At 45.2% G+C, this 26,610-nt stretch overlaps 1 protein-coding gene across 1 annotated transcript in view; it reads left to right on the forward strand.

The window, feature by feature from the left end:
- The window catches only part of cadm4 (cell adhesion molecule 4), a 139,490-nt gene extending 114,920 nt beyond the window's left edge, over positions 1-24,570 (forward strand). The window contains exons 3-8 of the mRNA XM_053433089.1: positions 2,004-2,291; positions 5,850-6,011; positions 7,724-7,814; positions 12,458-12,630; positions 22,490-22,618; positions 23,860-24,570. Coding sequence (XP_053289064.1) covers positions 2,004-2,291; positions 5,850-6,011; positions 7,724-7,814; positions 12,458-12,630; positions 22,490-22,618; positions 23,860-23,969 — 953 coding nt within the window. The 3' untranslated portion in view covers positions 23,970-24,570. The remainder of the gene's footprint in view (positions 1-2,003; positions 2,292-5,849; positions 6,012-7,723; positions 7,815-12,457; positions 12,631-22,489; positions 22,619-23,859) is intronic.
- Positions 24,571-26,610: the final 2,040 nt, after the last annotated feature.

The raw sequence follows: 26,610 nt of genomic DNA on the forward strand, positions 1-26,610 counted from the left end.
AGGATGAGCAGCCGGATGAAAGCTGATGTGTTTCTACCTCTTGTTTTTTTTTCCCGCCAGTGTTTACCCTGTGTGTGATTGTAGTATTTACCCGTCTCTCTTCGAGTCAGAGGGCAGCGCCACTTGCTTTAATAGCTTTCCTAAAATAATTTCTGGTTGCGCAAAGAGCTTTATTTCGCGTGACATTTTTGGAGCTAGCGAGTGCTTCACAGCGACTAAAACAATGATGATTAAAACATAATAAGATGAACAATAAAATGCCAGACACTAATTGGAAAAAAGGGCTTACAGAGGAATAACGCAGGCAGTTAGAAAGAGAATAAATGAGTAAATTCTAGTTTAGCATGGTCCAATCAGAGCCCTGGAAAATGAGCAACACTCTCCCTCAAAGCTGGAAATGAAAAGAACTACGACATCTGTTGTGTTGTATCAATGTACAGCCCCCCCCGAGCGGCTCCATCGAGACTGACTTTGCAAAACTCTCTCTGAACTTTTCCTATCAAACCCGAGCTTTTAGATTCAGCAGCGCTATCAATTCCAGACCAGAGAATCGTCCCGGGCGCTGTCTCAGCCACTACTTCTCCCATGTTTTGCAATATTTCTTTATTTTTTCTGGGCTGTCCATGGGAGTGACATCACAAATTACAAGGTGGTGAAAACGCTGCTCTCGCTCCGGGACCGTGGTCGAACTTAACCGCGCCCGCTAATTCAGAGCGAAACTATCCCGAGGCAAAGAAATAAGTGATTCCAGTGCAGAGAATGTCAAAGCATTCAATTAAAGCCGCCGTTGCTTCTCATGCTGTTTAATGTGCTTCTCGGTTACTGGTAAATATTCTGTATTTTCACACAAAAAGGATTTATTCCTAAATATTAATCAACGAGTAGTGTCACTGATTTGAAATACCATTGCAACCAGTCCTGACCGGTGCCGCTCACTATGCAGAGCCACAACCCGAGCACTTGCCAGCCTGTTATCCTGGACTCCTCTAGTCTATAACTCGGGCCCTTATCTGCAATAAAAGTCTGAGCAATTGCAGCAACTGTCACTTTCTTGGCCTGCAAGTGGCAACATCAGTGTACCTCTATCTACAGGTCTAAAATGCTCTTTTCCCTCAAGTGGTGCTGGTTTGCACTATCCAGGTTCCGCTCTAAGATTTTTTTTTGTGTCATTGATTGCTGCTGCTGCCCCGGTTGGACAGAGGACCAGGCCAATTAGAGGCTTTCTGTCTCCTCTGGGTTTTTATAAAGCTGGTTATTGTCGGAGAAAATCCAACGAAACAGGCATTCGATATTAACAAGCTGTCCTCCTCTGCAGAGAAGTGTTAGAGAAAAAATATCTGCGACTGGATTGATCGGGAAAATACCGAACCCTTCAGAAAGAGACGTGATATCAGATAGCATAACAAGCTAATGAAGTTAAGTAAAGAAAGGACGTTGATAGCCCGGCTTTGTGGAGAATGTGCGAGTGAAGTACAAACCAGCTCCCTGAGGTGCCGCCCATCTACAAACAAATTCCCAATAAAAGCCAAGCAAAGGCCTGCCAGTTAAACATCTTGAAACAAGCTCTTTAGAAATATCACGTTGGCAGTCTGAGGTTCCATTTGTGTGTTTGTGTCTATGTGTGAGTTTATGTGTGTGTCTGTTTGGAGAGGACGGGTGGGTGGGGGGGGGAGCATTTAAAACAACCAAAGCTAAAACAAAAACAGCTCTCAGTGCTCCGTGTGTCTGTCTGTAAAGCATTTGAAAAAATAAACAAATGAATCAATCACACGGACCCAGAGTAAAAATATTTTCACTTTATTCTTGTTTTGACATGAAAACAGTGTTAAATTTAGTCCCTCACGTATGATATTGATATTTTTCCACCGGTGAACTAATCAGCTCACCTTCTTTCTCCTTGTTCTTTCTTCTACCTCCCTCCCTCCATCATCTCCCTCCATCATCTCCCTCCATCATCTCCCTCTACAACCCCGACCCTGCGCCTCCCCATCCTCCTCCCCCAGCGCTGAAGGACGACCGCTTCCAGATGGTGCTCTTCACGCCGCGGCTGGTGCGCATCACGTTGACCAACGTCAGCGTGCTGGACGAGGGCGGCTACTTCTGCCAGCTCTACACGGACGCCACGCACCACCAGGTGGCCACGCTCTCCGTGTCGGTGCCGCCCGAGACGCCCACGGTGGACGTGAAGCAGGAGGCCGTGGAGGGCGGAGAGGTGGAGCTCACCTGCATGACGCCGCGCAGCAAGCCGGCCGCCACGCTGCGCTGGATCCGCAACGGCCGGGAGCTACCAGGTGAGTCGGGACTCGGCTGACAGGCGGACTGATGGATGGTCGGGTGATTGCGATAAATGAAACCAAATTAATGAAGGGATAGAGGGTAGGCGAGGTGCTGAATAGAAGAACGATAAAGGGATGGATGGGTGATTGATGGGTTGATGAAGTGAATGGCAGATGGATCACTTAATGGGATCGGGTTCTGATGGATGGTTAGATGGAGGCAGAGGAGGAAGGTTTTGGAAGCCCCCGGGTGCTTTCCTTCCTTCCTTCCTTCCTTCCCTCCTTCCCTCCCTCCTTCTATCCTTTCACAAGCAAGTACAAATCCTTTAGTCAAACTATTTTCACTACAACAACAGTTCACATTTCCTCCTTTGTGTTTACCAGTGTCTGTTGTAAACCTGCCTGCTTGTTTGGCCCGTGGTGACGCTGGTTGCACTTTTCTTTCTAAAACTGTTAAAGTGACCTTCAGTAAATTAAACTGAGTTCACAGAACCCTGAAGCTGCACCTCTAGTGCACATAGAGCGGCTCCCCTGTTTGTGAAGCTCGTGGTCAAAGTTTACACAAGCGTGGAGCCGATAAGATGAACGCTTCACGAGAGCCACAGACAGGCCCAGATTGCTCTGGAATTATTAGATGGAAGATATATATCCTTGTGCTCTCCTTGGAAACAAAATTGAAATAAGCTTGGTCGTCTCGCACGTAATCCGACGAGCGCACAATTGAAATGAAACTGAAAATGAAAGCACAAACACACACACTCCAGATGTTCTGCTTTTCTCGCTCTGTCTCTCTTTGCGCATAAAAAACACACTTCTTTGTCTCTCTCTCTCTTCTCTTCTCCTCTGATACATCTGTGAACCATCCATCAGTCTGCTACCCTGAGCCGTCCGTCTTCACACTGCTGTCTCCCTCGGCGTTTCACAGTTCAAGGTGAATTTGCCTCGTGGGACTTTTCTTTTTTTCCGCTGCCTTCAGTCTATTTAACCTTAGCGCCGCGAAATCAGCGTTTGTGTGTTTATCCTCAAAAACTCGCTTGACTGAGCACAAACAAAAGAGAAGTTGCTAAGTTATGCAAAGAGTCTCTCGCTAAGGCTCATGGCTGTTATTTTAAATTTTAATTTATCTCTGCTTTTTTGAATAAATATTGTTACGCATTCGTTCACGCTTGATGCCTTCACCTATAACTCCCACAGACCAGAGGGAGTAATGTGGTTTTCTTTCAGGGGAAGGTTTTGCATCGTTTTGCCCTCTCACACTTCATGTCGAGCGTCGACTCTCTAAGTTTCTATTTCCGTCTGACACTCAGCTTCTCTTTCATCCCGTCTCTTTGCCCCTTTTCTAGATCAGAACGAACCTGTCCCCTCCATTCTGTCTCCCCTCTCTCCGTTTCCTCTTTAATCTGCCTTTGCCTTTCATTCTGCCCTCCTTCTTTCTGTGAACTTCACTGGGGACAGAGATGTGAGATCCCTCCTCAAGGTCATTGGTGGATTTAACAGTCAAAGAGGAAGAAGGAGCTTGAACTTCTGTCCTTCTCCCTGTTTCCTTACTCTTTTTCCTATTTCCTCTCGGTTTTCCTATCCTCCTGTCTTGTCTCTCCTGTTCACTCGTCTCCTCTTCTCTATGTTGGTCTCCTCTCCTCTTCACTCATCTCCTCTTCTCTTTGTTGGTCTCCTCTCCTCTTCACTCGTCTCCTCGTCTCTCTGTTGGTCTCCTCTCCTCTTCACTAGTCTCCTCTTCTCTATGTTGGTCTCCTCTCCTCTTCACTCGTCTCCTCTCCTGTTCACTCGTCTCCTCGTCTCTATGTTGGTCTCCTCTCCTCTTCACTCGTCTCCTCGTCTCTATGTTGGTCTCCTCTCCTCTTCACTCGTCTCCTCTTCTCTCTGTTGGTTTCCTCTCCTCTTCACTCGTCTCCTCGTCTCTATGTTGGTCTCCTCTCCTCTTCACTCGTCTCCTCTTCTCTCTGTTGGTTTCCTCTCCTCTTCACTTGTCTCCTCGTCTCTATGTTGGTCTCCTCTCCTCTTCACTCGTCTCCTCTTCTCTTTGTTGGTCTCCTCTCCTCTTCACTCGTCTCCTCTTCTCTTTGTTGGTCTCCTCTCCTCTTCACTAGTCTCCTCTTCTCTCTGTTGGTCTCCTCTCCTCTGCACTCGTCTCCTCTTGTCTTTGTTGGTCTCCTCTCCTCTTCACTCGTCTCCTCTTCTCTATGTTGGTCTCGTCTCCTCTTCACTCATCTCCTCTTCTCTACTTTGGTCTCCTCTCCTCTTCACTTGTCGCCTCTTCTCTTTGTTGGTCTCCTCTGCTCTTCACTCATCCTCCCTCCTCTTCACTCGTCTCCTATCCTCTCTTTTTGTCTCCTCTCCTCGTCATTGGTCTCCCCTTCTCTCCTCTTCTTTCCTCTTATCTTTCCTCTTATCTTTCCTTCTCTCCTCCCCTCCCCTCTTCCTCTTCCTCTCCTCTCTTTTCTCCCTGAGCTAAATGAACTGTGACACTAAAGGTTAGCAGCAGATCCTATGCAGATAGGGGGGGGAGCACTCTTTAATTAAGACACTATCTTTCCCGCTGCTCCCGCTCATCTGCTTCCACGCTGTCCTCTCTCACGCTTCGATAGGGGCTTACTTTCATTTGATCGCCGGCAATAATTGAAAACTCAGGGCGATATAAGTAACACTGTTGTATTCTGCCTCGACGGGCACAAACTCCACCAATACGTGACCGCGTCGAGCCCCGTTAGTTCGTCCCTGTTGTTCCTCCGCCCTCCTTCTGTCTCTCCTCCTCCTCTCTTCTTCCATCTTGATTCCTCTCCCTGTCTGCCATGGCACCCTGATCATCCTCTTTCTTGTCTCGCCTCGTCTCGCCATCATGTCCATTTTGCCGCCCTCTCTTTTCGTCTGAGTCCTTCGCTTTCGTCTCTCACCCTTTGACGCCTCTCTCTCTCTCTCTCTCTCTCTCCCCCTCTCCCTCTCTCTCTCTCTTTTTCTCACTCCCTCTCTCTCTCTGTCTGGCTCAGTTAAAATCTCAATTCAGTTATGCATATTCTCTCTTTTATCCTTCTCTCTCTCCTCCATCCCTTTGTTGCAGTTTCCCTTTAATACACACACTCACACACACACACACACACACACACACACACACACACAGACACACACACACAAACACACACACACATACACACATTAAGTTGATTTACCATCCACAACAAACTGTTCTGCTTTTTATAATTGCCATGAAATGTAGATTCAAATTGCTTTCTCTTTCTCTCTCTCTCTCTCTCTCTCTCTCTCTCTCTCTCTCTCTCACACCACTCATCCTCCCCTCCACAGGTACCCGCTGCTCCTCTAAGAATCTCCTTCATCATTAACTAACGTCATCTTCCTCTCTCTGCTCACTTCTTCAATCCTGCTCCATGTTCTCCTCTCAAGGTCTATCTCCCCCTCTCTCCCTGGGTGTGAGGTCTCAGCGGGGGGGGGAAAAGAGGAGCGGGCATGTATTGGCTGCTAACTTGTTTCCCTGCCGCCCCACCTGTCTGCTCTCCTTTACATCATCTCATCCCCTCTGTTCTACCCGTCTCTCTACAGGTGTGGTGTCCCAGCAGGACAACGGGAAGACGTTCAGCGTGTCCAGCACCATCCGGATCCCCGTAGAACGGAAAGACGACGGGGCGGCTCTGAGCTGCGAGGCTTTCCACCCGGCGCTGGGTGGACAGAGGAGGATTCGCCACTACCGCCTGGATGTGAATTGTAAGTCTTTCTTTCAGATATATGTGTGTATATGTGTTATATGTTATAATAAAGAGCCTATCAACCCATCTTAGAAACACTTCAAAAACGCAGATTATACTATATGTTGAGTCACTTGAGTTGTCAGGCTGTTCATTATAGTGTTTCACTTTAATGTCAGCCATCAATTTGAAGCAGCCTCAATTTTCAAATAGTGGTTATCTTTTTTTTTTTTTAAAGAAACTGATTTATACACAGTCCAGGATTTTAACAGAGTGGTATCCAGAGCTGCCCTGCAGGAGACCTGCTCTCATTAAAACCTAATACATACAAATCTAGTCATGCAGCGAGCGGGTAGAAACAGGCCTGTGGCCAGTTTGGGGTCTTGCCCTGTGGTTTAAGGAGCAAACCGTCCTCAGCTGGTAAAGCCTGAGTCATATTAGTATGTGCGATGATCCCAGTTCTGCTCTGGGATTGATTGATCTTTGCTGGCTTATTTGCACACTTTAGTCTGCTCTGAAATCTCTGCACACACTTCTCTGCAATCGAGGGAGGTGAAAGCAAAGAGTAAAAAATACAGTGACGGACTTAAATTTATAATTGGCCAAAGCCTGACATTTCACTCAGGGCAAAAAGTCCAGCTTGAGACGTGTTTTCATTTTAATCTGAGTTCTCAATATTTTCCAAAATCTGTGAAAGGTTCAGTGGGATAATGGTTCTAACGTTGCACAGCTATAATTTCAATATTTTGGGGAAAAGTCTGAAACTCACAATAAATCTGTTAAATGTAAATCCATTTTGTTGGCTCCTAATCCTGTCAAACACGTTTGCTGCTGTCACTGCAGTTTTGTCACTTCTGTCTTTTGTTTTTTGATGTGAGAAAAAAACAACTGTCATCTGTTTATAATCCAGCAGGATTAGTATCTAATAATGCTGTTTATGTGCGTGAATGAGTTATAAAACCGAAAAACAAAGTAATATCAGAAGCGCGTCAACTGCCACTAAAGGGACCAGATTTCAGAGGAGAAATTAAAACTGTTATATTCCATGAAAAGTTGAAGTATAATTGTTTCGGTATCCAACAAGTCAGCCAGTATCCAATTACTCCAGTCGCGCTCTCACATCAGTACTGCAGACAGTGATCAGTTCTTATCTGATTAAACATCAATAATTTTCAAGACTCAAACATTCCACAACCTTGTGTAGATATTTTCATAAAGTACTTCTGGTACAATTCATTCATCACGTGTACATTAATGGCCGTTGATGGATAATAATGTGTAATATTCAACAGTCCTCCCAGTTCTGGGCGCTGGTGGTTGCTCCAGCCCGAGAACTGGCAGTAATGACCAACTGTCGGTAAGGATTTGGCTTCCCATCGCTCTGCTGCTGAAGTAAGAGCAGCTGCCGGAGCGGGGGGGCTGCTTGTGATAACAGGTGTCGGCCGGTTGCCTTGGAAACAGATGTTAAAGACCCTACCTCCTGCCACTCAATCACTTTCCACTTGTTCCTCCTTATTGTTCCCTCTGTTGTTGTCTCTGATTTCCTTGTGTCTTGATTACTATTTTTTCATTCCTATGATCGCCGCTCAATTTTAATCATTCCGATTCATTTTGTTGTCCATTGTGCTTTCCCTGTTTTTCTCCCTCACTCGTACAGATGCTTCTCATTTATCTTCTCTCGTCCCTTCTGTCTCTCACTCTCTCTCTTTCTCTCTCTCTCTCTCTCTGCAGTTGCACCCACAGTGAGAATCGTTCCTCCTACTGGGATCTTGCGAGAGGGTGACTCGCTTACCCTCACCTGCTCCGTCACCGGGAACCCGCTGTAAGTCTGTGTGTGTGTCTGTGTGTGTGTGTGTGTGTGTGTGTGTGTGTGTGTGTGTGTTTAACATAGAATGTTTATAAAGATGGACGACGCTTCTCCATTTCCTCCCGAAGCTAAAATATCTTGAGTACGAACGCTGCCGTGAGGGTCGGAGCAGACGTGATCCCGGTGTGGAGCCACTGTGCCGAGGTCCAAGTGATTGATACACTTGATACATACTCAAGTCAATCTCAGCTGCCAATTATTCAATTCCAAGAACTTTATCCGTCCCTCAAGGGGCAGCTCCAGGCAAGAGGGAGAGTGAACAGAGGTGCACCGGCAATTCAACCACTCACTTACAAGTCAAGAGTAAATACTGAGAAATCAAAAAAATACAAATAAATGTGAAAAAAGGAAAAAATACAAATATGTTTTTTTGGCATCAAATAACTCACTGAAACTAATTGAAGAAAAATCCACATTTGATAAGAACTACCTAGTTGACAGAGACCAATTATTTAATATGTACTTTTTACAAGTTTTGTCCATGTCTCATCCACTAACATGGAGGAGGTGGGGTTCATCACATATACTGCAGCCTGCCACCAGGGGGCGATCAGATGAATTAGCTTTACCCTTGAGGACTCAGGTCATGACTCACATGATACAAACCTGATCACCTGGTTCGTATATACATGAATACATCGAAAATACTAGTTCATATTGCAGGTTCATTTTCATTGGTAGTAGTTAATAATAAAAAGCCAGAGAAAACTCACTAGACGATACACTTGGTTTATAAACTTTATTGTCCTCTAAAATGTGAATCATCTCTTCTTTTGCTAAAGTTCCTTGTCTAAGCAGGTGTCAGGACTTCTTGTATTCATCACTTTTCAAAAACTTATTTGAATGAAGAGTGGAATCATAGATCATCATTGAGCTCTCACTTCCACGAGATACTCAAACGTGCACAATTACCAGCTGGCACCAAACTCTTTCTTTTTGGTTTGTCCTCACTTTTCTCTCCTTCTGTAATAAATTCACGACAAAATAATCACAAAGTATGAAAGGTTTGTCTCGGCACAGTGTCCGTGCTGACAAATTGGCTTAAGGATGCACTGAGAGCTTTTGATTGATGAGGACATGCGGGAGGTTGCCAAGTGTAATGTCAGCCCTTACAAGCACAAAATTTCACAAATGATATTAAAGGCCAGTAAATGCTCATATTGAAACAGTCTGGGGCAATTGTTTGGCGCCACTACCAGGATGACATTTAGGCCCGACCATAAATTAACAGTAGGTAGCTGCAAGCCTGAAGGGCTTGACTTTCATTCTGCCTCTCTGTTTGGACGGAAACGTTTTTAATGTCCTCAGTCTTCTCTTGCCTGGGACACCTTTCTCCATCTTAGTGAAGAAAAAGCTTGAGCTAGGAGCATAGCAGTTAATCGTAAGGTTAATCAGTAACTGGTCAAGTTTCTTTGGAGGATTAAAAAAACTAAGAAAATGTATTAATAATAATAATTAATTTGGATTTGAAAAATTTCAAAAGTTTTAAAGTTCATCAAGCAAATTCATGCTTAACGTACAAAAACAGATGCGTCCATTTTGAACAATGTAACCGTCACACACTTCCATGTATTCTTTACGTTGGCACGGGTGTTAAGCAATACATCCACTAGAGGTCAGCAAAGAGTCGACAGTTTCATAACATGGTGATGGAGGATGTTGATAATGATAATGTAGCTGAAAAGCAAAAGTGGCTGTTCGTCCATGTGCTCAGGTGAAGTAACATCCCACAGTTGATTGTATTTTTCTCACCAAGTCGCGAAGAATCTCCTCAAATCGTTGCTGACATTTCTTGAACTTTTGACGACACCGCCCTCTCTGACTTCTGGTGGTACTGCACCATGAGTTTAACTTTAACGAACAGAGGGGTCCATCCGTTACCATGTAGGTTTGAGCGTTAAGACATCGTCAGGATTAAATTAAGCTAACGGAGGCAATGGTCACTTTCACGTCCCACAAGAGCCGATCATCATCTGTGTGTGTAAAAAGCCGAGCGAACTCACTTGCCTCACGATAGCAAATCACCGCCCTTGTGCCTGACCACACTTCATTTCTACACCAAAATGGGCTCAGGTGGTGGCAAGGAACTTTCCTATTCAGGCTGGGAGCTGCTTTGTGCCGGGTGAAAGATGGAACCCTCTATGTTTGATGGATAAAAGATAAAAAACACCTGATCCATATTTTATTACATGAAGAACAAAGACGAAAAGAGCCTTGAGACCGAGTTTTGCCCTGTGGGGGGTTTAATGACATGGGTGTAAATAAGGACGTATTATAAACGTGAATGTGTTTGAGGGCCGAGCCACCAAAGCCAATCAGCAGTCACCACTTTAAGAGCCAAAGCCGGTTTTCTAGTGTGTTCGCGGCCCTTTGTGCACTCTCCAGAAGGGTATTGGGTCCTAAGCTCTTAAACCCTCCCCGAGATGGTCCATCTGTCTGTGGGCATCGAGTCCAGTAAAGCTCCCCAGTAAAGCAGCCAACATGTGTGCATGCGTGTTGGTGTGTGTGCGATGACTTTAGAGAAATCCCCCAGTGAAGACGGGCTGAGACGCGTATTGGCTACAGCCGCGCTGAAGCTTTGTACCGGCTGGTTAGGGGAAGCTGTGTGTGTGTGTGTCTCTTTGTGTGTAATGCATGAGTGTGACGGTGAGGGATAGGGCAGCGTCCCTCTCTGGACTTTGACCCTCATCTCACGCTGGACTGCACATACACACTCACAAACCCACAACAGTCCCTTGTCTCCCACACGCCGGCTCCCTGACCCTTGTTACCGGCCTGTCAAGCTTTAATGACCAATTATGTGCCACTTCCTTTCAGTGAAGGGCGACAGTCATTGTTTCTCTGTTATTCTGAGACACGGAGACAATATCTGGTCATTTAGCTTGATCGTCTGCTTATTTGCGTGTCAGCATTCGATGGATTTACCACGTGTGAGATTACATGTATGCACATATGTGTGTGTGTGTGTGTGTGAGATAGAGGGACAGAGGCAGATCTTGCTTGTGCACATAGAGTGTGAGTGTGTGTGTGTGGGACAAAGCAAGCAAGGGGCTTAATTAGACTTCCTAAGGGATTAGAACCCAGATGAGTCAGAATTGTAATCTGGCAGGGGTGGCATGAGCCATGACACCAAGCCAGACACACACACACACACACACACACACAGACACACACACAGCCTTGTTCACCATGGCGTCTCTGTAATCCTTGCACTTCCTCTATGCTCTGCCTGCCCATCTTTCATGACCAATTTATTTGTGTCTGTCTGTTCCTACCTTTCATCTCCCATCACTCCTTCTCCTCTCCCCTCAGTCCTTCCTCCACCTGTAGTAACACTTCTCCTTTCCTGCCGCTTTAGTGTTTTCCACCTTTCTCCATATCTGATCTCTTGTTCCTCTATCATCTGGCCCTTCTCCTTCCTGTCAGCCGCTTCACAGCATCGCTGCCCTCTGACTCCTCATTATGTGTCAGGACGCAGTCCTCTGTTGCCAAAGGCTCTTTCTCCAAACCCCTTTTACTCTTTCTTCTTAAGTCAACCTTGGGCTCCTGTACCCTCTTTGCTCACCTCTCCTGTTGATGCTTCAAACCCTTATCTCTCTCTCTTCACTTTCTCATTCAACCCTTCAGCACTTCAGGTGGTTACAGAGCTTTGCAAGGCTTTCAAATAATCGCTCGGTTTTTCGGTGTTTGGAAAGTTACTTGTAAAACTTTATCATTTACACCCTGTTAGACACAGTCAACTTTACTGACAACATCTAATTTAACTCAGGTGACCACATGCAGTCTTCAAGGTCTTCCTACACTTCCTGTATTGTGTGTCAATGACAAGCTCCCAACACCAAACAAATCAATATTCTTTAGAACCTGTAACTTTACAGATTGTATGGGATCATATGCAGTTTTTATATTTCCCATCCCATTCTTATCAACTGTTTATAACCACTGTTTATTTAGTATTGTTGTTGTTAACCCACTGTCAGACCCCATCATGACAAGACTGTCCTGAATAGCGAACCCGTCCATTCAGCTAAATGAGAGTTATGATTTGAATTATGGGATGGATCATGAAGCCTGTTATGTTCTCCTAACATTAGCATCGACATCCAGCTAATTTAGCTCCATGTGACGGAGCAGTGAAGGAGAGACGAGCAGTGATTGGCACCGCTGGCTAACGCTGACTAATCACAAGTCGATATGTGCGGTCACTTTATCACAGAATGAGAATGGATCAGTTTAATTTCTCAAGCCTATCGAGCTACTTAGCAAGCGGGAAAAAAGATATGATGCTTAACATTAGTCTCACATAACCAGACCTATCTTCACTCATCCATTTAGTGCCGTGCCAGAGCTGGAGAGTCAAACACATTCTGTCGTCTCAAATATAGTTTAACTTTTAACCTCAGTTACCTCAAAGATCAACGTGATGCCAGTCAATCCAATTCAATGTGTGTCATGTCAAGTGTGGGCAACTGGAAGCCGACTCCAGTTCACTGAGCAGCCACTGGTGTCATTGGTAACGGGTGTTTGCTGAATGTCACAAATCTCCGGCCAATCGGTTGATTCGATGTGTTTGTTTTCTGTCTTGTCGCCTCCACCAGGCCCAGGAACATTCAGTGGTCAAAGATTAACGACACTTTACCTGAAAGGGCGGAGATCTCCGGCCCCACCCTCCAGATTTCCCGTCTCAGCCAATCACACAACGGGACTTACCTGTGCCAGGCCCAGAACAACTACGGACGTGCCGCCGATCATTACACCCTACTGGTGTATGGTGAGTGACCAATGGCTACTTCATTATTAATTATTTGCTGAAAGTTTTCTGAGCATTTTCCACAATTACTTTTAAAGTATTTTTTTCCAATTGATCTTTTTCCCTTTGTTGTTTACGTGTGCTGTCAATTGTCAAGTGTTCTGAATAATTCCACGTTCATTGAATCTTTTGTATGTTACATTTCTCGTCCTTGTGTTTTGATAATGTTTGTTATTTCTTTCTTTTTTTGTAATCTTTTGAATTCTATTGATCCTTTTTTATCTTCCCAGTGTCTTTGGAGTCTGGCTATTCCGGCGCTAGGCAACACAATCCATTAAATCTTGACGCTTGTCTCATTTGTCTTTAAGCTTTTCTTGTTTTCCTGATTTGGAACACAGCAGGAAACCTCTGCTGAGCCTCCTGTGCAATTGAGTCGGTGGAGATATCGATCCCACAGGAGGATGTTGGCCACAGTGCGCTGCTACTAGTCACCAACATCATTATTCAGGCTACCTCTCGTAAATAACCCATTTATCATCTCCCCTGTGACCCACCCCTCTCTTAAAGGAATTCAGAACAAGTTAAAGTGCAATACATGAAGATACTCGATGTTTTCACAACTTCACACTACAAGCCAGAGAATCAGAAAAACTCGTTAACACACGCTGCTTAACCAGCCGAAATTTTTGGATTTTAAATGGCAACAGTCGGCTATAAACAGCATCTGTTGCAGTTAAAATTCAGGCAAATTAACTTTGATTTGAGCGAATGCATCCGAGCAGGAGGGAGATAGCGGGTTAAGGGCTTTTTGTTGTTGGGTTTAACAAGTTTTGCAAGATGTTGCACCTAGATTCAGTGTCGCGGCTACATTCTTAATGAAGGTTGACCCAGATAGGCTGCACCCCGTGGCTCAAAGAGGGTGACGGCGGAGCCAGCAACATCACACGGGAACCCTGTGTCACCCCATTGTTTCGGGAAATGGGACAAACTTTGTCATATTAAACAACTGAGTGAAGCTGCAGTCGAATAAGAACAAAATAGGAACAGTGAGGTGTTAATGAAACAGCAGCAAAAGCTAAATTGCAATGCTAGCTCATCATTAGAGTCTTCCACAACATCCAATACGTTTGTGGTTTGCCCTAATTGCATGTACACCACTGCCACTCGGCAGGTTTGCCCTTTTGATCCGCACCCCCCTGCTGGCAGCCCGTGTCATTGCACCGTCGTGCCTGATTTGCAGATCAGAAGGAAATGGGTGGATGGAGGGAATAAAGACATGAAATCTTATGTAACATTTTTCGACTGCTTTTGGTGTGCGCCCCCTCATCTATCCATCACAGTACTCCCATTCTCTCTCATGCGCGCACACACACACACACACACACACACACACAATCAACAATCGCACTCATGTACAAGCGCGCCGAGCATCAAACGACACACATAATGGCAGCTTTCCACAGGCATCAAGGGTGGCAACAGTGGCACGATGAAAGGTGACACACCCACCCACTCCCCCATCCCTCTGCCCTCCTCTGTCTCTCCTTCTCCTTCTCTATCCTAGAAGGTTCCATACGTCGAGCTTTGATGTGCCTCTGTAGAAAAATGTTCTGTCTCTTTCCCACTTCTTCAGCTTTCTGCATCACCATTTTCTTAGCTGTTGGCTTCATTTGTTTTTCTCCGTGCCATTTCTTCCTGCCCACATTTCACCATTTATCCTCTTCATGTCGCTCTGTGCTGGCCATTAATTTGATTTATCGCCCTTTTTTTGTCGTGTAATCCTTTCGTTTTTTGGGGTGTGTTTAAAGTAAAGAATCTAGCTTTGACCAAAATCCATAAAAGACCAGAAATCCACATAAACAGAATAAGCCGGGCGCAGCCCCTCTGCTCTGCACCATGGATTTCCAGCAATCAGCCTTTAAATCCTCCTCTTGTAGCCCCGTATCAGTGGTGGGTTGCTGTATTTAAAAAAAAAAAAATGAAACTACTCTCCCACTGGGCAGATTGTTTTGCACCTTATCTCAAAGGGCTCAGAGTTGTTGATTCAGCCATCATATTAATCTCTAGACGGCTGAAAGTCACTCTTGATTTCCCCATATGTCGCAACTAATTTTTCCTCAAGAAATGTCAAATGGACTCTTTGCATTTAGACTTTAATGTTACCAGTGATGTGCTTCTCTCTGTAAATGTTGCATAACTGCAAACTGCGAGTCAGCCACATCACTGTCGATGTAAATAAACCAGCGTGGAGGATTTCATTCAGCGTGACTGAAGTGCTGGTTGCTGATCATCAAATACCGTTAAATATGTTCATCAGTCAATACTGAAAATAAATATGATCCCAAGCTGTAAGATATGTTAAGATGACTCATCGCTGTAATACATATCTGCAGTGGGCTTTCTTTCATTCCAGCACCCACATTATTACAGTAGCTGTCTTATAATAACTCTCAAATAGAGAATAATAATAATTATCTAATTAAAATAATGTCTTATTTTGTAACTTCTGAAGATGAAGTGGTAGAAAGACGATAAAGCGTCATTCCTCTCTTGCTACTCTTTTGAGCCCTTTCATTCCCATGTTCTCCATCTCTCTTTTCTCTCCTTCTTAATGTTCTTCCCCCATTCCCTTCCTTAAAATCCTTGCTTTCTTTTACTCTGCCACATGTTCTCTCCTCTTTTACGCCTCTTGTCCTCTTCCTCTCCGCCTCTCCACTCCTCCCACACCCTTTCAACTTCTCCTCACCTTGCCACCATGTTTGCCATTCGTTCTCGGTTCAGCTGCAGTTCAGTCTCTTTACTCATAGAGGGCCTTGCTTTCTGGGAAAAGGGCAGCGGGAGGAATCAGTCAGACTGAGTGGGGGGTTTGGAAGGGATGGATAGAAGGGAAGGGTGAGTGAGCAAGGGAGGGAGGTATGAAAAGACAGAGAGAAGGGCGATGGAGGTCGAACGCAGGTTAACGTTCAGTTCCACTGCCTGTCACTTTAGTTGGCTCCCACACTGTTACCAGAGGGAATACCAAGGTGCACTGGGGGAGTGGAGGCGAGGGGGCAAGGAGGGAGCGCTGGGGGAGTGTGTCGTAAAGGATGAGTCAGCAGAAAATAAACCATTTTATTGCAGGTGCAGAAAAACCACCGGCGCTCTCTCATCTCTCTCGCTCTCTCGTTTCGTTTCAGCCTTCCCTCTGTGAGAGTTATCTGCCATCAGGGTCTGCACCGAGCGCACACGTGCAAAAGTGGCTGCCAATTTGTTGCAGATGTTTTTTTGGGGGCTTTGTCACTGGGTTAGTTCTGGAGAAGGAGAACAGAGGTAGGGAAGTCACCAGGGAGCCCGGGCCGAGGCAAAGACGTGACAGATTGAAGCTGAGGTTTATTTAACTGGTCACAGTGTGTTTGTGTGTGTGGGGGGGGGGGGGATGAGAGAGAGTCTGTTGTGCATGCAGTTCAATGAGTTTATGATTTAGTGAGGAATTTGAGACCTTTCTTGTTTTCGTGCGAGTATGTGTGTGCATGAGTCAGTGCAATGAAATTAACTTTCTGCAACTTTCAGAAAGTTACTAATGATGTAAAGTGGAGGAATTGTTTTGAGTAAGTCACATGCACACAAACACACACACACACACACATATTACACACATATTACACATACACACACACGCACAACAATCTGCACAATTCCAAATGAATGTGCCCTCTGATGGTTGTTTCATCTCTGCCACCATTGTTTAGGAGAAATTGGATGTTTTTATATTTGTGTATACGTGAAGGTGCACGTAAATGCATGTGACTGGGAGGAGAATGCTGCTGATTGGCTGCTGAGGGCCCGGAGGGCTCCCTTATGTAATTGAACTGAGCCGCTGCACTCAGAGGAATCGCCAAGCCAATAAAACCCATTAGAATTGAATTGCATGAGAGAGTATCGGAGGTGGAGGGAGGGAAAGATAGAGATGGAGAGAACTGTTAGTGTTACAGTCACATGCACAAGCTTTTGCATGTGCATGTGACTGTGTGTGCATATTTCAGGCAGTAAGCAAAGGGAAGAACATAGAAACTAATAGTTTTACAGAAAGATTCATGGAAAGTAAAGGAGAGGGATAGAGGGATGAAAGGAGGGATACATGGTGAGATGAAGAAGGATACTAGGTGACCAGGGATTCCTCTCAGCCTCCTCCACTGTTGTAATGAGCTGTCAGGGTAATTGGATTGAAAAACACAGACCTCCATTTAATGAAGTCTCTCAAAAACAGAATGAAAATGGAAAAAAAAAGGTGTCAGAGGAAGCCGACGCAGATAAAGCAGAGTCAATTTTGTTTGAGAAGAAAAGTCTTCACTTCTCTTTTCCTCAGCACATGACACTGCGCCTCGGTCGGTGTCTGAGACAATCAGCGCTGGCCTCGGCGGTGAACCTCTGACCAAACTTCTGACGCCGACGCACTCTGATTGACAGCTGGAGACACTGCTGCTCTGGGCAAGGCCCTTCTAATTAGAGACAGCGAACACGAAAGCGTAACGGCGCTCATCCAAAATGGTGGCGCAGTATCCTCAGGCGCTCTTCTGCAAGAATTAGATACAAGGAGAAACGTCATTATCGCAAGTGCCGCACCATCCGTCCCTGGAAATAACATGGGCTGCGTGCCTGATTGGCAGCCATATAGTGTTAATGAGTAACAATATGATGTGGGGGGGGAAGAAGGACGCTTTCGGCCAAGAGAACGACCGCTGTACAGCATTCCCCTTAATTAAGTTGAAGAGAGGCAGTGGGGGGGAATGTAGTCACTGAGGAATAAAACTAGAGAGGCAGTCGAATCAAGGCGAGGGAAAGAGGGGAGGGAAGGGGGGGTGCAAGTGAGGGAAGAGTGCTCGGTTTCAGAGAAGCGAGAGATGGTGGTGGAGAGATAAGGAAAAGTTAGAACTGGTGAGGAAAAAACTATTTTAGGTTGTCCGGGATAGTCCAGAGAAATTCATCAGCGTCCACTTAATTAGTGCAGCGACCCCGGCCATTAATCCACAGGCCTGAGGCGCAAATATCTACACACACACGTGCAACATACTGTACAAGAGAGCATCAGTATATACACACACACACACACACACACACACACACACACACACACACACACACACACACACCTAGGTAACTGTAGGGTAAGTTCTCTTTTCTCTCTGACTGGTGCGATTTACCTGCTCCCCCCTCTCTCTCACTTTTTCTCCACAAGAAAACTCCCCCTTTGTCCATAATATACATCATGTACATTTCTTTACAAAGGGAAGACGACCTAGGCAGAGCTTGAAGAAAGGAAGAAAAAGGGGGGAGAGGGGGGAGGTATAGTGCTGACACAAGAAGAGTGCAAAAAGAGATTGATGATCTCAGGGCCAGTGGGAGAAAGGGAGGAGAAGAGACGGAGGAATACTTACCAATAAATTACTCCTGAGCAGAAAGGGCAGGAGTATGTGTGTGTGTGTGTGTTTGCAAGCTTTTGTGAGTATATTATACAGTATATCTGCGCGTGGGCAATTCATAATTAGTATGTGTGTGTGTGTGTGCACATGCTTTCATATATTTAATAGAAAAAGCTGTGTGTATGTTAATGTATGTGTGTCCTGAGATGAGTACGAGGACTTTGTCGTACATTGTGGTTTTTGATAGATTGTTTGATGAAGTGGCATGTTATTCACTCCTACACACACACACACACACACACACACACACACACACACACACACACACACACACACACACGCGCATGCACACACACACACACACGTACACTCAGTCATTATTTTGTGTCCTTAGCGGCAATAGGAACTTGTCTCCTTCTACCTCTCTACCTACCATTGTGCCTCAGCCATTGATTTGGAGAATGTGTCAAGATCCAAGCTATTGTTCAGCCCTGAATGAGACGGTCCCTGCACGGCGCCGTTCCACTGGGAATGCATCTGTCACAGGCGATGTCTTTGTCTCTCCTGCCATTGTGCCACAGAAAGTGTGTCAGTGATGGAGAGCGCGCTCCTTCCATTTGCCTCGCAGATGAATGTCAGTCTGCCAGGTGTAATTCTCCTCAGATGCTGTTTTAATGCATGTCTCACCCATGGTAAACATTTCTTAACCCCCCGCACGCCGGTGAATAGAGATCCTCCGGAGAGCGTCTTTTGTCCGCCGTCTTTATCGCTTGTCAGGGGGTCGAGATCGATTCCATTTCACACATTCAATTTGGGGGAAATAATTAGTAACATTTGTCTCTGGTGGTGGAACAACATCAGCCTCAACTGCTGAAGAGAAGATTTCAAATAAGTATTTCGTCCATTTGTTGTGTTTTACATGTGTGCCTGCTTATCTGAGCTCACTGGAAGAGACGAGCCGTCCACTGGTTATCAAGCAGGATCCTGAACCGGAGCCTGTTTAATATTCAGCCATAATAAAGCTCTCTTCCTGTTTTATGTGCAGTAGTAACTTTGCTATAAAACCCTTGCATAGATGCCTGTGTGGAAATGTCACTGCATGCTGTAGATAATAGTATTTGTGTATATGTGTGTGATCCCATTCCCCGTCTGTCTGTAGATAATGTGTCAGTCACTACCTCGGCCCCTCCCGCTCCCACCTCCACTCAACATATCACCTCCCATCCCGTCACCCCAACCCGCCTAACATCCAGCTGGGCCTTGGACCCGAAAGGTAACGCACATGCACACCTCTCCATTCTGCCTCTCCGCCGCACTCCATCTCTCTCCTCGTCCTTTCCTGCTCTCCTTCCGTGTCTCCCGCTCCCCGACTGGTTTGACGGCTCTCAGGTGGCCGGTGCACACCCTGTGTCTGCTGCAACCTTCCTTTGCCCTGCATCAGGAGCGTACGTGCGTCTGCAGGCACTTGGGTATGCATCGTGCACAGCCACCCACTCTCCCTCTCTTTCTTATCACTGCCTGTTTGATGCACCCCGCACACACACTGCCCAGTCAGCATTTGTGTGTGTGTGTGTGTGTGTGTGTGTGTGTGTGTGTGTGTGGTTTAGGGTGGGTCCCTTCGTGTTTGGTGGGTACTATTAATGAATCTGTGTTAAGAGTTTAAGGAACTGGCAGCACATTCAACCTCTAACTGACTGACACCGGCCTCTGGAGGACTAAGAAGATGCTACACAAACTTATATATCTTTACACACACACACACACACACACACACACAAACACGCACGTGTAGAAAAAAGGGTAAAGGGAGGAAGGAAGGAAAGACAGAAGGATTGAAAGACAGACAGATGTAAAGAAAGAAAGACAGACTGAAGGAAAGATGGACAGACAGAAAGAGAGACATGGGGTCTTGGTAGCTGTCTAATCATCGGAGTGTTAGGCAGCAGGAGAAAGACACAGTGTGTGACACAGCTGCAACCGTGTGTGTGCATGCGTCCATGTGTACTTGTACTTATACCTCTGTGAGGACCATTTTAAGCATAGACCTTACAGAGTGAAGACATTTTGGGAAAGTGAAATCCTCAAGGACTGTTTGAGGGTTAAGGGTTAGAAATAGGTCGAGATTAGGGTTCAGCATTTAGTTTGGATGTTTAGGGTAAGGGAATAGGGAATGGCCTCTGCCAATGAGAAGCCTCACTAAGATAGAAGTAGTAGAATGTGTGTGCACGTGCACATAAAACACACTTCCCCCTTTTTATATCCTTTTATCTCATAAATACAGTAACACAGTCGTGGTATCTCCTCTCCATCTCCACGCCTTCGGCCGCTCTCTGTTTCCTTGAAGCAGGGATGAAGCACAGGGAGTGCCGGCCTCCCTCTTGTTCTTCTGCTACAGCTGCGGCTGCCGTCTGTGGCGGTTGGAGCTTGTTCACCTGCTGGGCTCGGGCACAGATGTCATCTAGAGTCATAAAAGCTGCGGGTTGAACTGTTCGGTGAACATTTGGTCGATGGTGATGTGTCATTCGAGGGGCTCCAGAGAGAAACAACCTTCTTTTTTGATATCGCCAGTCATTTGGTGTGGAGCTTTGGGCGCCAGTGGATTAAGAGCCGAGTGCTTGCTTTTTCATTTCCCTCTGAAATATTGCTTGAGCCTTCTGCTTGATCCTATCAGTGTTCCTGCAGATGCCCAGGTTTCAACTTTATCACACACAGACACACACAAGCCCACAGTTGAGCATGTGGATCAGCAGTGGTGGAGCAAGAACTCAAACATTTTACTTCCTTACTAAAAGTACAAATGAAACAACATAAATATAAAAGTAAAAGTACCACATAATGTTTGTAGTCAAAGTAGTAAAAAGTTAGAGAGAGCTGTAGCAACTTCAGATATGCCATTCTCCCTAATACAAGTTTTTGTACCATCAAAACGATTTTGAAGCTGTTATATTAAGTTATAAAAACTACTAGTATTGCTTTGAATATATTTGAAGTATTTAACGTTAAAGTACTTGCTGAATATTCCCTAATGCCACGATCTACTACATCATTAAGGCTCGTGCTGGAGGCCTCTTCCAAATTCATCTCAGATGTTTCTGTTCAACAGTGATGCTGCTGCTGCAGGAGGCGGGTCTAATGTTGCCTGGTCACTCTGATTGGATCAATGGATCAATTCCCCATCTCATTGATTACTTTTAAAACTATTACAAAATATATATAATATGATCATGCAACACAATGCTCTGTAAACATTTAGAGGAGTAAAAACATATATGCTGATATATGTAGTGGAGTAAAAGGGCAAAGTAAATCTACTTTATAAAAGTACAGATACATTAAAAATGTCCCTAAGTAAGAAAGGAAATCTACTTTGTTCTATGGGACCGGGTAAGCTCAGTGTCTTCCTGTCCTTCATCTCCTCCATCACCCTCTCTCTCCTCTCCTGATCTCATATGTTAGCACTGTATTAATGATATGTGTTTTAAATCCGCTCTGTCACGCTCCAGGAGCTGCATCAATAACGTGTTCTTGCCCGCTGCTGGCCTCACCAGCTCTTACACAACACCCCGCCAGCGCCATCAAAAAAAAAGAGGCTTTTTGTTATCGTCAGCAACTTGGACTCAGTCTCAGTATTTAAGTGCAGACACAAAGATTATCTTAATTTGTACTTTGCTAAACGTTTCTGTCTCTTTCTCTTGCATGAACCCAATCTGTTTCCTAAGTGCTGCTCTATGAGGGGCTGCAGCAAACAGTTGCAATTATTGAAATGTGTCCGTCAGTTGATTAATTGCTTCGTCTACTGATCATTGCATCACTAACCTACAGTTTTCTCTTTTCCTCTCGTTTTGTATTTTTCCTTTTTCTACTTTAAATCAGTCTGTAAAGTTGGTTAAATGAAAAACAAACTGAGGTAGACACAAATAACTTCTGCATAACCACTGCTGTGATTCTATATTACAAAAATGTCAGAGAATTTAATTTGTCTGTCTTGTCTTTTTATTTCTCTGGACTCGTCTTTTGCTAAAGTGTTTGATTCCATTTCCCAGTGCTGCGCTGCCTGCCGTGTAAACACGCTGAAAGTCCCCTCATTCAAAATGCATTGTTCTCTTGACAGGTGCTTGGCTGGAGAGGGTTTTTTTAAAGGGTGACATTCTTATTTCTTTATTCTCTCTCTTCATTTCTCACCCAATATGGCTGTCTGGCATTCTATGCAGCCGTGGGGGAGGGAGGGGATGAAAGGTGATAATGCAAGTTGGGTGGAAGATATCGACTTCTCTTCTTGCTTCTATGTGCTCTCTCTCCCACAGGGTTAGGGTTCCCACACTGGTGATTTTAATGCACTTTCTGTCTCTCGCTTTTATTTCTTTCATTTTTGATCTTTGACTCCACTTTCTCTCCCTTTATCTCCATAGTTCCACTTTGCACCACTCGCTCCGGCCACACACACGTTTTTTTAATCGCCTCTCTGTTGTTCTTCCTCCCAGATCCCGGCGCAGTGGTGGAGACTCACAGCGCCGTGCCATACGCAGTGATAGGTGGTGTTCTGGCACTGCTGGTTTTCACCGTCATCTGTGTCCTCATCGTCACCATCTGGTGCTCCGTCCGGCAGAAAGGTAACACACACTCGCACACACACACACACAAGTTACACAAAAGTTTCTCTCTCAAACAGGAGGCATATCTTGGCACTCAGAATATTTTATCACATTTTTCAGAGGCATGCTTTCTCATTTCTGCCGTCAAAAAAAGAAAAAATCACTGGGGGCCTGTTATTGCCAGATTCTTCGAAGTAATCTTTTAAACTGAGGGTGTAAAATTGTCAGCTCGAAGCAGATCAGGATGGGATGCTCCTCTCCAGTCGGGCACGGCCCGTGATGGACGACCTTGGCCGGGATAGTGGCAGCGATAGGGTGGGGTTGGGAATTATAGGAGTGGTCCTATGTTTTATGATTATATGTTAGTGTATCAAGGTTCATCTATTAAAAGCAGCCTTCCTGCATTCCCTATCTTTTTAAGTGCCCTCCCTTTGGCAGCCTTTTGACTGCACCGCAGCTGCCAAGAAATGATCCTGGATCAGTGTAGCCGGCTGCAAACAGCCATTACTTACCCTATGGCTAGACAGGCCGTCAGTTAACATTCTGCATGGCTTGACCGCCAATCAGCGCAGAGACAGGGCCATTACAACCAATCAGTGTTGAGACAGGGCCATTAGGGCTTTGTCCCGAGACGCCGTGACTGTCAGCACGCCAGTCACCCTCTGCGGTAGGGAGAATGAGAGTGTCACTCACCCCTGGAGTGAAGGGACACTCCGGCAGGAAGATGACTTGCGAGGTTCTCGCCCTCTGTAACCTGCACGGCACCGAGTCATTAATCACACCAACCTGCGGGGGCGCTCAAATGTATTTGATGGGTTTTCTGAGTGATGCACGTGCCGTTGTTCTCTCGCACCTAACCTTCCCTCCACTCTTTTCTGCCAATCTCTCCTCCCTCCCTGTCTGGTGCTCCCTGTTGTCTTCTCCACCTCCGCTCTCTCCTCTTCTGGCTCTCCTATTCACACATGCACCCCCCCCCCTCTACCTTTTTTTAATATCCACCGGTAGGCTCGTACCGTACCCGAGAGCCTATTCTTGCTTGGTATTGACCTAACAATCAGTTAACTAATGAATTAATCATTTACAGGTATGGTATTCAATAATATATATTGCGCTGATTGTTTTGATAATGCTGCATGGCACTGGAGTGATCATGACGCTTTTCCACCTAACCTTCCCCCTCCGATCTCCCTCTTCGTCTCTCTCTCTCTCTCTCTCTCTCTCTCTGTGTCTCTCTCTCTCTCTCTCTCTTTTTCATCCAGGTTCCTATCTTACCCATGAGGCCAGTGGGTTGGATGAACATGGTGAGGTGCAGGAAGCCTTCCTCAATGGGAATGACGCCAGCCAGGGCAAGAAGGAGTACCTACTGTAGCCCTTCCCAGTCCCCTTCTCTTCTGACCTCAGCCCTCCATCCCTCCCCCTCCCCGTCTCCCTCCTTATACACAGTATACACAAACGCACACACACACGTACACTTGTACACAATGCGCCATAACAGGCAGCCTTCTGAAAAACGACTGTATACAGATTCGCACACAGCCAGTCCAACCTGCTCCATTCCAGCCCATATCCTCCGCACACACACACACACACACACACACAAACCCAGAGACAGACTGAGGAAGCGAGAGCCTATAGACCCACCAGCCATTAACGAATGTGCCATATACTGTAAGCAGGAGAAACCGGGGGGGAAACGGGAAGAGCGGGCAAGCGGGGGGGAGAGGAGAGGGGAGGGAGGGTGAGCTGCATGTAGGCAATAACGAAATTATGCCGTAATTATTTTGATCGAGAGGGAAGCAGGGAGCACAAAGAAAACTGGCATTCCGCCCGTGCAGCCACCAAAGTGGAAGCGGAATTAGAGGCAGATGACTGCTATAATTCCATGCCTGGAGAAAACCATTTCACAAAGCTCAATCTTTAACCTGCGGAGACAGAGGCAGCCAGTGTGCGAGAGGGGACGGGGGGGGGGGGGGGGACGGGGGGGAACCGGGGAGAGTTGACCAGGAGCTATCGAGCAGCCGGTGCTAGCAAATTGAAATTTTTGTCGAAATTGCCAAAGCATCTTGCCTACAGAGCGCCGCTCATATATAATTCCATAACAACACTGGAGCGTGTAAGCCCAGAGTCCCGGGAAGGATCCATACTTTATGATCAGGCTAACTGTCCTCTTTTGCTTTCCCTGGTGGATGAGCTGCCAATAACTGGTATTTTCACTCTCGCCGCAGTCAGTGAGGAAAAATTAATTTACTCCTTCTTCCTCTCCGCTCACCTGTTACCGTCCTCTTCCCTCTCCCTTATATCTCTTGTTCTCTCCGTACGCCGCTCCCTCAATCGCTCCTCCTTTTGTTGGCTCCTAATAATGAAAGGATTAGTGTTGGGCTGCGTTCCCGACAAAGAAGAAAGGAATATGACTTGCTAAGGCATTAAAGAAAAGCTTAATTATTTTAGAATGTCATTAAGAGGATAAAAAGGTTTAAAAGTCTTATTAAGAAGGGCAAGGGGAGCAATAGCTAAAGAAATGAATGGGAATAGGACACGGTGGATGTTTTCTCACTGAGCGCTACCACACACATGCAGATACTTGCACACATTCATACGTACAGTAAACACATCCACAGAACAAGTATACATATCTCTGAATTCATTATTTGTATAAAAAATGAACAGCAACATAAATTAAAACATAAAATGAAACTTTTAAGAAATAAGAAAAAATGTTTACTATTGAATATCATTATGAAGCAACTATACTAACACAGAATATTAGCCTATAGAGGTGCAAAGCCGAACAAACTACTGTCCAGTGATCTTTAAAGAAAAAAAAGAAAAGAATAAAAAAAAAAAAAGTTTGTCTTTATGAGAAACCAGAGGTCTTATTGATTTTTGTATTAATTATTATAATTATTATTTGAACAATTATGATTGTTGTTACTGTTATTATTATTGCCGTTGTTATTATTATAATTGTAAATGTTGAAGAAATGTACACTTCCCATGATTTTTATTTTTGGTTCTACTGTAGAGAAATTGCTGTCTTTTTTCACTCTTACCTTTCCTCTCTCTCCCAGTCTTTCTCTCTCTCTCTTCGTCTCCTGTGCCTAGTCGTCTCTTCTCCTGTCTTTCACTCTTGTTTATTTTAGAGTCCATGTGTCATTGTTGATATATAGCTAACTATTTCTTTATAGGGGAAAGATACAAAGCACGACAAAATAAACAAAAAAAAGATTCCAAAAAACATCTTCGGTTTCAGGCTGTTTTTTTTTTCTCGGTGTATGTTACTGTGTAATCAACAGATGCCGTTATTTAAAATCGCGTGAAAAGAGAACAGGCCCTATGATTAGATCAATGGGGAGTGGTGGATTTATAGGTGGGGAGATAAAGATGAAGGCGGAGCAGCCGGTTGTAAGTGACAGCTCGTTCAGAATAAATAGAATAAACAAAGCAGAAGGTTCTGTGGTGCTGCTAATGAATCATAAGGAACAGATAGCGAGGAAGAAAGGGTGACAGGAGGGTTGAGTCAGATGCACACAGAAAAATATGGCGCTGCCATTAACTTCCACGCAATCAATACCCGATTCTGTTGAGAAGCACTCAACATGTCCATCTGTGCACAGGGCGAGATTTGAAAGCCGCCGGAGGTCACAATGTGATAGATCGATGTGTTTCTCTTGCATCGATGGCGAGGCTCCACGGTCGCCTGTCATAAAGACAGATTGTCAAATGGCAATCAAAGTAATGGACTTGCCAGGCGCTACCAGCATGAGTTGACACTGTGGCCGGCAAACAATTCAGGCTCAAGTCAACACGAGACATATCTTCAGTTTATGGTGACGCAAGTGTAGCACAGGTTGTTCCCCCTATCAGATCCTCTGTGGTCGATGGGTAATAAAACTGGGAATATTGTCCCTTTATGTCTTCAGAACAGAAGTGTGTCCTTAAAAAAGGTTTGTTTTTTCCTGTGGGATGCATAGACCTCAGACTGCTTGTGTTTTTGTTTCACCTCACAGGAA

The sequence above is a fragment of the Pleuronectes platessa genome, chromosome 10 (genome assembly GCF_947347685.1).
Source record: "Pleuronectes platessa chromosome 10, fPlePla1.1, whole genome shotgun sequence".
Classification (NCBI taxonomy): Eukaryota; Metazoa; Chordata; class Actinopteri; order Pleuronectiformes; family Pleuronectidae; genus Pleuronectes; species Pleuronectes platessa.